General features: G+C 42.8%; 1 protein-coding gene across 1 annotated transcript in view; it reads left to right on the top strand.

The window, feature by feature from the left end:
• The window catches only part of suclg2 (succinate-CoA ligase GDP-forming subunit beta), a 100753-nt gene extending 90221 nt beyond the window's left edge, over positions 1-10532 (top strand). The window contains exons 10-11 of the mRNA XM_084542158.1: positions 2989-3109; positions 9309-10532. Coding sequence (XP_084398284.1) covers positions 2989-3109; positions 9309-9421 — 234 coding nt within the window. The 3' untranslated portion in view covers positions 9422-10532. The remainder of the gene's footprint in view (positions 1-2988; positions 3110-9308) is intronic.
• The last annotated feature ends 217 nt before the right edge of the window (positions 10533-10749 follow it).

The raw sequence follows: 10749 nt of genomic DNA on the forward strand, positions 1-10749 counted from the left end.
ATAGGCTACGACATAGAGTCTGGAGTTAGAAGTGATGCGCAACTTCAAACAAAGTTTTAGAGATTAATTAAATTTCTAAATGAAGAGTCCCTTTAAAACGCTAACATAAAATATACAGTTGCAAGATACACTGCAACGCAATGTTATTTTTTTTACCATAATATAAAGAATTTCCTAAATAACGACTTTCATATTAACAATGCTTATACAGTGATTGAGTTACGTTCAGACATTTTAAACATCATTTTGGACAAGTGGCAGTTATTACTCTGAGCACAGAACAAATATCATACGTAACTACTGGCGCACACTATAGCAGCTCTCTAATGAAATGAGCCTAACCTGGTTTAAACTGGTTCCGGTGAAAGCTTATAAAATAGATCATTTGAAATCATCACACCTAGCACCTGGTGTGTGTGTGTGTATGTATATACACATATATATATATATATATATATGTGTATATACATACATACGTGTATAGATGTATATCGTGTATACCTGTATACCGTGTATACCGCGTATACCTGTATAGATGTACAGTAGTCCCTCGCTATAACGCGTTCACCTTTCGCGGCCTTGCAGTTTCGCGGATTTTTTTAGTGCAATTTTGCATGCTTTTTTTTTTTTTTTTTTACAGCGCATTGTTTTCTGCGTCCTGATTGGCTAAGGGAGAGCCCGCGTGTCGTCTTTTGCGTCCTGATTGGCTAAGGGACTGTAGACCATTGTCAATCAATCTCCTCGTACGGTGTCTCTTGTACAGTACAGAATGCGTTCAGCTTGCCAAATTTACATATACAGTATCTTTGATCGCTGGCAGTGTGACTGAAGTGCGGTATGTTTGCAAGTTATTGAGAAAAGTGTATAAAGTGTGAAGTGAGGGGTTTTGCAACCTTAAAACATTTATAATCATTGTAAAAAATAAAGCTGACTACTTCGCGGATTTCGCCTATTGTGGGTTATTTTTAGAACGTAACTCCCGCGATAAACGAGGGACCACTGTATACCGCGTATACCGCCTATACCGCTATACCGTGTATACCTGTATACCGTGTATAGATGTATACCGCGTATACCTGTGTACCACGTATACCGCATATAGATGTATACCGCGTATACCTGTATACCGTGTATAGATGTATACCACGTATACCTGTATACCGCGTATAGATGTATACCGCGTATACCGCGTATAAATGTATACCGTGTATAGATGTATACCACGTATACCTGTATACCGCGTATAGATGTATACCGCGTATAAATGTATACCGCGTATAGATGTATACCACGTATACCGCATATAGATGTATACCACGTATACCGCATATAGATGTATACCGCGTATAGATGTATACCTGTATACCGTGTATAGATGTTTATAGATGTATACCGTGTGTGTGTGTGTGTGTGTGTGTGTGTGTATATATATATATATATATATATATATATATAGAGAGAGAGAGATTTTTTTTTTGTTTTTTTGCTAAGTGTCCATCTTTTAAGGGAAATAATGCACTCCAGTATTATAGAAAAAAATGGACTGCCATTCTTTGCCCTGACCTCTTCCATTATTTTGGCAAATTGGAACACCTCATTATGTGTTATTACTTATGTAATCTGGAGGCAGTGATTCATTTGATGTTCTCTGTCATCCTTTGGAACATCTGAGTCTTTTTTTTATTTTTCAATGAAAGCTACAGTTTGTCTGCTTCTCCGCCTTCTTTCCTGCATTTCTGGTCACATCCCTGCGTGATCAGCATGAAACAGAGTTCTCTGTGCGGACCAGAGTCTCTGTGGAGTCTCCGTGGTACCAGCTCCGTCTGTGTTTGCTTTGGAGCTCTCTCTGGGTCTTGTGTCACTTTGTGCTGTTGATAAGGAGATGCTCATTTGGATAGCATGTAGAGGACAATGCCGTGGCTGTCGCTCTGATAGCTATCCAAGTCCTTGATCTTCTCTCCCTGTAAACATCATTACCCCACACTGAAAACGTACACGTCCACAACAGGCAAGCGCGCGAACACACACCCCCACAAGCTGCTCATCCAAATCGGCGCTAACAGATTAGCAGTGATTATAAACAAACATGGAGGATTAATCCTGTGTGCTCTCAGTCTACTTTACCACTGAGCTAGCCAGGGTAATTACCAAGTGCTCGATTGCTAGTGTAATCGCACGCACACACAAACACACACACACACACACACACACACACACACTAGCTGCCTTGCTTCTTAGTGATATCAGATACGTGCTCATTTCGTAAGAAAATTGAACATGTCTTCTCCAAAGAAATTTTGACTCAGATGAGACAGTGTGTTCAAAACTCTGGGAAATGCGTCAGCAGAGGACGGCCTACTATTTGTAGATCAGTCCAAATCAACTTAGAGGCCTCTAGGAAGCGGGGGATTCTCTTTTTCCTTTGCTGGCCACTGTGTGTGCTTGGTACATTATGCAACATGTCTTATCAGTTTTAAAGACTTAACATGACGAACAGCTCAGCCACTGAGGTTTGAAAACCAATCTGGTGTACACCTGCTGCTGTTTGTCATGCCACTACTTCCCATTGAAATATTGCTTTATTATTTTGCCTCACTATGCTGTCTTTTTTTCTGCTTTTGCCCTTTTAGCTTCAAACAATATATTGCTCCACTGTGACACTGGTGTATTTCTTCTGGTGCTTAGCCTCAGGGCTTATAACCTACTGTCCACAACACTGGCAATGAGTCTGCTCTACTGTTCTGGGGCAACAGTTGTTTTTGCTCTGAGTGTGTTTTACAGCTCGTGTACTTCTCAGTATGAGGATGGTGCAAAGGATCTGCCAATAATTGGAATCAACCTTACAAATGTGCATCTTTTCACAGCATGACTTCCAAACACATCTCCGGGCTCAGTTTAATCAGAGCCTCTTACTTTTCATAATCTCCTTGTTATTTCTTTGGCTTGTTTTTTTTTTTTAATCATTCCCTTTTATTTCCCCTGCTACAGGTGGAAGCCATACTGGTAAACATCTTTGGGGGAATCGTCAATTGTGCCATCATTGCCAACGGAATCACCAAAGCCTGTCGAGAGCTGGAGCTGAAGGTGCCGCTCGTGGTCAGGCTTGAAGGTAAACCACCTCATGCACACACACAAAGAAATTTGTGTTTCACTTCTTTGACCCTTTTAGTAGGCCGGTCCCAGCTGACTCTGCCACTCGCACAATACACACTGTGCATCAGCGCCCTCAGATACACACACTGATGATCTGCATCTAGGCCATAATGGAAGCACTTGACCTTAATGAGGATTTCATGATGCTCGATAATGACACGGGGCTTAAAGCTGCAATATGCAAGTTCACACCTCTGTCACTTGTCGCTTACGTTGATTAATAGATGTCTGCCTTGACATTCCATACATGAGAGCACCTCATTCATTAAATGCTATTCATTTTATTTATTTTTTTGCATTTTTACCTTTTTTTAAGAAAACTTTAGCGTCAAAAGCCAGATATCTTCAAGTTCTGCATACCACAGACGACTGATAAAATAGCTTGTTGTATCATTTCCTGAATATTTTGACAATTTTAAAGGTAAAATTTCCCCCAGCTTGTTTTAAATGTTGGAGCCATTGTGTTGTTACTACTGTACTGTCAACAGCCCTCCATCTTCATTGTGGCCTAGAGTCCCGGTAAAAGCAGCACTGCATTTCTCATACATGTCACATTCTGCCGCACCTGACATTAGCGCCAGCCAGAGTAACAGTAGAGACACCACTGATTGGCTCACCTTTCACCTGTATATGCTAATGAAACCTGTTCAGTTGTGTGTGTGTGGGATGGCTGCAGTGACTCACAGAGGCATGGGGCCAGTTGGTGTTTAGCTTAATTGTCAAGATCCTGCTGAGTGGTGTGTCCAGAGCATAGAGCAGGTGTGTGTATGTGTGTTAGCCCGTAGCACTCTGTGCTGTACATCTGCACACACTCTGCTAATATGGTTTGTAGGTCAGGGCACGTAAGCTTTTTCTAGAACCCAACTGTGTATAGAGGAACTGTAGCAGAGTGTGGACATGGACTATTCAGAGCAAAATAGAGTAAAAAGTTTAGTGTTTACTGTCTTTTTCTGACCTTTCACCTAAAGAAGAAGATACAGTTCCTGCACATATGTGATATTACCTCCAAAAGCAGTGTTTAGTTTGATTGAGCACACAGCTTGACACACAAGTGACAAGACTGGCAATCAAAATAGATCCTTATTTAGTCACCAGACATTCTTATACTGAGCAATTTGATTCAGCCTGACTAACAAACAGACCAGAAGGTCACTACTGGTGGAGGGTCCAACCAGGTTTTTCTTAGCCCCGGCCTAATTCAAGCTTTAGTCGTGGGTCATTACATCCTGGGCTGCAGTCTTGTGGAGAGGATTGGTTCAGAATCAATCAGCTCAGCTTGCTAGGCTGACTGCAGGGCAGTGAGAACGGCCCAGCGCTCTTCAACAGGATCAGAATGGATTAACAGGCACACTTTTAATTGGAAATGCTCTTTTAAAAGGCCAGGGTTGATTGCACTGGTGGAGAGTTATGTATTCCCGCATGTGGAGCAGAGGAGCTGTGTGGTCTAGATGCTGATAGGATTTTATTAGTTGGTAAAGGGTGTATGAGGCATTTGATGTGGGCTGATTGAGATTCCAACTTAAACAGACTGCTCGTTAGATTCAGCATCAGTGCTTATGTTCAACCACTGCAAATTCATGCAAGCGTAGAACACACATGCAGGTGCACACAAATCCAAGGTATGGATAGGAACACATACCTGAGGAAGTGCTATACTGCCCTCTTTGGCTACAGTGTGAACATAGACATATTGTATTTCTCCGAGAGGATGTTGTCTGCCGCTGTGGAGAAAAAAAATAAAAAATCCTCTTAAATAGTCCTCAGGGTGCTGGGAAAAAGGTGACTGCAATCGCTTAACTCTGTTCCCCAGCCTATTGATTTGCTGAGCCATTCCCCAAATGTCTGTCAAAGAGTGGAGGCTGCTTTCTGCTTAAATTTTACCTCCCATTTAATTAAAAAGAGATGTCCTGTAGTAAGGTTTAGACGGCTTGTTCAGCCCTTAAAGCCATCTGCTGCATACATAAACCTCAGCAGATGGACATGTGCACACACATTCAGTTCATAGAAATATGAACTAATATTTGAGCAGGCCAGACTTTCAGATGTCTTTGAAGTGAAACATTTACCCTGTCTTCACAAGGAGTCTGACGAGAATTGATCAGGTGGTGAGAACAAATGCTGCACACGTTCCCCAGACATGCAGAACACACGGATGCTGTTTGTTAACACAGTAAGGCTGTTTGTGAGAGTCAACATGGATGAACACGTAATTGACCAGATGAAGCCGTTGGTGTCTTAGATGCGTTTCCGATCTGATATACTCGGCCATGGTGTGTTTTTTCTTAGACAACAGTCTAGACCACGAACGAAGCATGAACGCTCTGATTAATGGCTGGCTAGCACATCAAAGGAAGAAGCATCTGCACCGTTGAGGAGTACCCTGCTCCGTGTTCAAATGAGAGGCATTTGATGTTTGACATGCAGGCACGGGGCTCATCAGTTTTTTGGTTTTTTTTGGCCACGAAGGGAAAACTCACTGTTTAGTGCTGATTATTATGAGGATTAACGGTCCAAGGCAGAACCGGCATGATGACATTCAGTGACAGAAAGATGTTTTTACACCAGTTATGTGACGTAACTGAGGATTTAAGACTCACCACAGCCCATCCCCAGCAGGATGCAGCCTGACACAGGCACACACACAAAAATTCTTTAGGTACAACTCAAAAAACGTGAAAAACGGCACAAGGTGTTGACCTGGCCTCCAAATGATCCACAGAGGCCCCTCCCCTCAACCCATAGGACCCAAAGGCCCCCACTAACAACATTGTGTTGCCACAGGACACCCTCAGAAGACCCATGTCCATTCCCTGATGAGACACAACTGTTTTGGAGGCACAAGGAAGACCTACACAATATTAGGCATAATATTATAAATATAATAGGTGGTCATAATGTTATGCCTGTGAATTCATCTGTCGGCGAATTCATCATAATGCATACTCTGTTCTTATTTAAAATTACTGTTATATCCTCTGACTAGTCTTGTGTCAGTTTTTGGTGACGATGATGAAGGAGAATCCTGATGGACGTTAAATGTTTCTGGACATCTATTTTTCTCCTTGTCTTTACCTCGTACTAGAGCTCATTCTCTCTCATGTCCTTGACATAGGGAGGCATTACAACTATAAATGTTCTCCATATGTCTGAGACTTCAGCAGCCCGCGTCTCATCAGATGTCAGCCTCACTAAACACGGCTTGTTAAGACCGAATTAGTCACAATTTAAAGATCTGCAGCATCAACAGAAGTCTTTTGGCTCAGCCCCAAACCTTTTTATCCTGTTGAAACATGCTGGCCTGTAATTGACTCGCAGATTAAAGTGACGTTTTCACAATAGTCACAAGTAAACTAGCTAATTGGTGCGCAGAGCCGATAGAAGTGTGTTGTGAGGTGGCGATACATCAGGCGGTGCCGCTCGGCCCTTTTGGCGTTTTGCTGTTTTTCAGCTGGGCTGTCGGCTAGTCTGTTGGTCCGTGACAGGGTTGAATTTCCAGCAGCTCCTTGTTCGAAAACAAAGTTCAGAGCAGCAAGTGTTTTACAATACAGACATTTCACTTTTAGCAGTAATTAACAAGTCGCTGGAACTGATAAATGAACTCTTGAAACTCTGGAAACAGTGTATAATTCTGCTATGATATACAGACAAATGGATGGATGGATGGATGGATGGATGGATGGATGGATGGATGGATAGATAGATAGATAGATAGATAGATAGATAGATAGATGGATAGATGGATAGATAGATAGATAGATAGATAGATAGATAGATAGATAGATAGATAGATAGACTGTGTGTGTGTGTGTGCGTGTGTGTGTGTGTGTGTCTACTGTAGGTCCCTGTCCAGACTGTGAGTAGGTCTCTGGCAGCACCTAGTGGCTGCAGGTGAACACACACGTTCATATACTTAGCATACTTACGCACACACACACACACACACCCACCCACAGAGACACTTCTCACACACTTAGTGATGCCATATGCAGCCGGGTTCAGTCCCTGCTGCTGCTGTGAGCCATCAGTGCTCCCTACAGCTCACAGAACTGCAGTCAGCTCTCTCTAACACACACACACACACACACACACACACACACACACACACACACACACACACACACACGTCCAAAAACACCCACATACATGCACATCTCTCCTTTGTCACTCCCACAGACGTGTGATTCCACCCTCACACATTACATGGATAACGCAGGTACCACAGATGCAGGCACCGTCTAAGCAATGCCGCACACGCCGTTGCTGCTGATGAATATTTATGGCTTGGAAATAAAGCAGCCAAAATGCATGTGTTGTTTACTTCATTTCATTCCAATATTCCATAGGCTTATTTGTCTTTTCAGAATACGTGCTGCATTATGTATTTGCCACGGGCGCATATGGACGCTCTGCCTGCTTCAGTTTTATCTTGCGTCGTTTCAGATTTGTTTTAATCATCTGACAGATAAGCCTGTCAGTGTAACGGTATGGATCAGCCTGTTGATTTTAAAGGAACTGCCCCACTCTTCCCATTGTGATTGACAGCATCACCAATCGACACACACACACACCCACACACACGCACACAAACTGACTATCCTCTCCTCTTTAATGAGAGAATGACTTCAGACACACTATCCCCTGTTTATGTGCCAAAGCAAGGTCTCTTCCTGCTCTTATTCTAATTAATTGCATTGCACAATTGATTGTTTGGAGTGTGTGCCTGCAGAGATGACTTATTGTACAGCTGGACAAAAGAGATGAAATATTAGGCGTTAAGTGGCGCTGGTAATAGAATTCCTCATGAAAGGTCTATTGATCAGGGTGGCCAGGCCTCCGGAGAATTCACATATCGCGCAGTCTTAATTACACGGCAGCCAGGAGAGCTAAGGTCAGAATGTAAGCGTCTGAGCGCGCACACACACTCGCCTCCACTCATTTAACGCCACACGTTCGGAGAAGCTGTGATGACGGCACACCTTTTTAAATCGGCTCGGCCCGTATTGATAAATACAGATATCTGTAAAGTGTCTAGAAAATAAACGTCACTACTTATCAGAGTTCACAAATGTCTTGTTGTGTCCGACCACAAGGTCCAAAATAGGTTCAGTTTTAAAGATTAGGCTTACCCTCATGAAATGCTTATTTTTTTTTTAAAAATAATCAGCCTTCACACAAGTCTAACTGTTGCAGTGTTATGGTACATGTATAAATATTAGCATATTAACAATATAAAATCAGGAGCCAGTGGTATAGACTGCAGCTATTGGAAATAAGTTAAGATAAGCTATTGATCCTTGGGGTAGCAGCACACAGATGGAGAAATTCTGAAAAAACCTGAGTAAAAAACTGTAAAAAGTGAAGTTAGAAAGGAAAATATTAATAATGAGTCAGCATAACAGATAGATTAGAGGATTTCTGATACCAGATCAGGCAGATTGTGTTTCTTTTTTTGTGTGCAACTTCAGTAAATGCCACGTAAGCAGCTGGCTTTAGTTGTTTTAGCAGTGTGGGGGCGATTCTGCTTCATATGACCTTTTGCTCTCTTGCCCTCTCTCTCTTTCTCATTCGCTCCGTCTCTCCACACTCGTCCTCTCCACCCCTGCGAGTCCTTCCGTCCACTGCGGCGCCCCCTGTCCTGTGTTGTGACAGGCTTGTCAGGCTTGTCAGGCTTGTGTTTGGCAGAGGTCTGCGCAGCGCTGGGAGGCAGCCGGTTCATCGTGTAGAGCCTCAGGGCTGTGCAGGATGTCTCTCTCTCTCTCTCTCTCTCTCTCTCTCTCTCTCTCTCTCTCTCTCTCTCTCTCTCTCTCTCTCTCTCTCTCTTCTTTGTGGGTCTACCAGGACCGTGGGTACAACCGCATCACCCAGCACCTGCTACCCCTGACCTCGCCACAGCCAGGGGAGCACACACAAATTGCCCTTTTGCCCGTCGCTCCCAGTCAAAGCCGCTCTCGGATCAACAGTTGAATGTGCCACCGCTGACCCATAACTTCATCCATCTGTCTGTGTGGATTGATTCCTCCAGAGGAACCCTGTGTCTTTCACACAGTGTGGTTTGTAACATCGGTGCAGATGGCAGACCAGTTTCAACCTTGTTACGGCCTTTTTGTAATTCTCGTTGTCTCCTGTCTTGACGGTGTTTTCCCGTGTCTTGTCAGGGACCAACGTCCACGAGGCGAAGAGGATTCTGACGGAGAGCGGCCTGCCCATCACAGCAGCCGACGACCTGGATGACGCCGCCAAGAAAGCCGTGGCCGCCATCAAGAAATAGCAGACTTTGTGACCTCACCACAGTCTGACCGCCCATCTGTGCCACGCTGTACGTCACAGCCTTTCATTACAAATCCAGACCTCAAATCCAGAAGTTCAAAGGCCTTTACTTTTTTTGTTTAACCCCATCCTACATTTTTTTTTTTACTTTCATTGCCATATAAAAAAAATCCCTGAGCTGGTGTGTAACCACCACATCATACAGAATCCTTTTCTCCCATTTCTTCTGTGCAGTGCAAATTAGCTGCCTTTAAATTCTTAAATCATTTTTGTCATTAATCCTAATTGGGGAAAAAATAGCTCACATTTTCATGAAAGCCAACATGAAGCATCAGCTCTCGTGACCTCTGCCAGAGCTCGGATGAAGACCCAACACTCTGTGCATTCCATTTTATAAGGCTAAACCCACCCCTAGTTTTCTCTCTGCCCAGCGTTCGTATGGAAGATTAACTCCGAGAGATGTTTTCCATTTTCACGTCCAGCCTTGGTGTGAAGTGCGTTAAATGCACGATACGACAGAAATACGTCGGTAAGCTGTGAAGCCAGTCAGGGGCAGCTGGTGTAGCTAAAACCGATTTACAGTGAGCTGTTAACATCATATCTCTTAGAGAAAGCCTTATGTTTGTCTCTACAGAGGCAGATGATGTACCCACTCTGTGAATCATGTCTTACTTTAAAGTGCTGCGATACACTATAATCATCTGTATAGTTTCATACAGATGTTCTGAGAAAAGTAATCAAAAAATAAATAAATTGAAGAAGAATTGTACTTACCTTTTTTTTAAGCAATCGTGGATGTATGTTATCAGTATATCTGGAAGACAGTGTGAAAACTGTGTGTATGATTTCAGAGATTAAAGACGAAAGTTTTAAAATGACGTCCTTGTATTTGTTCACCTCATAGCTCATGGAAAGTGAGAAGGACACGGAAACACTTCTGGCCACTCTCTGTGGTATTTGTGGAGGATGTAACTTTGCAGGATGAATGTGATGTCTGCGGGGATAGTAGACACTCAGCAGTTTGAACAATCCTGTGCCTTGGAGCCACAACACAGTCCAGCTTCAGCCAAATGATTATGTGCTTTTTGCAGGCCAGTTTATTCTTCTGTGTTGTATGGTGTATATAGTAAAAACTAATAAAAAAAACTTAACTAAATGCTCACATTTCAAAAGCTTTAAGCTTCAAATAAAAAAGGCTAATCAATTACAAAATCATCCACTAATTTGATCACTTACTGTTGCAGGTAAGTGATCAAATTACGACGAGATCTCAATCAGACACAAACTTCACAACTACAACTAAAGAACTTATTCATTTTCTGTAACCGC

This window comes from Chelon labrosus, assembly GCF_963514085.1.
Source record: "Chelon labrosus genome assembly, chromosome: 4".
In the NCBI taxonomy this organism is placed as follows: Eukaryota; Metazoa; Chordata; class Actinopteri; order Mugiliformes; family Mugilidae; genus Chelon; species Chelon labrosus.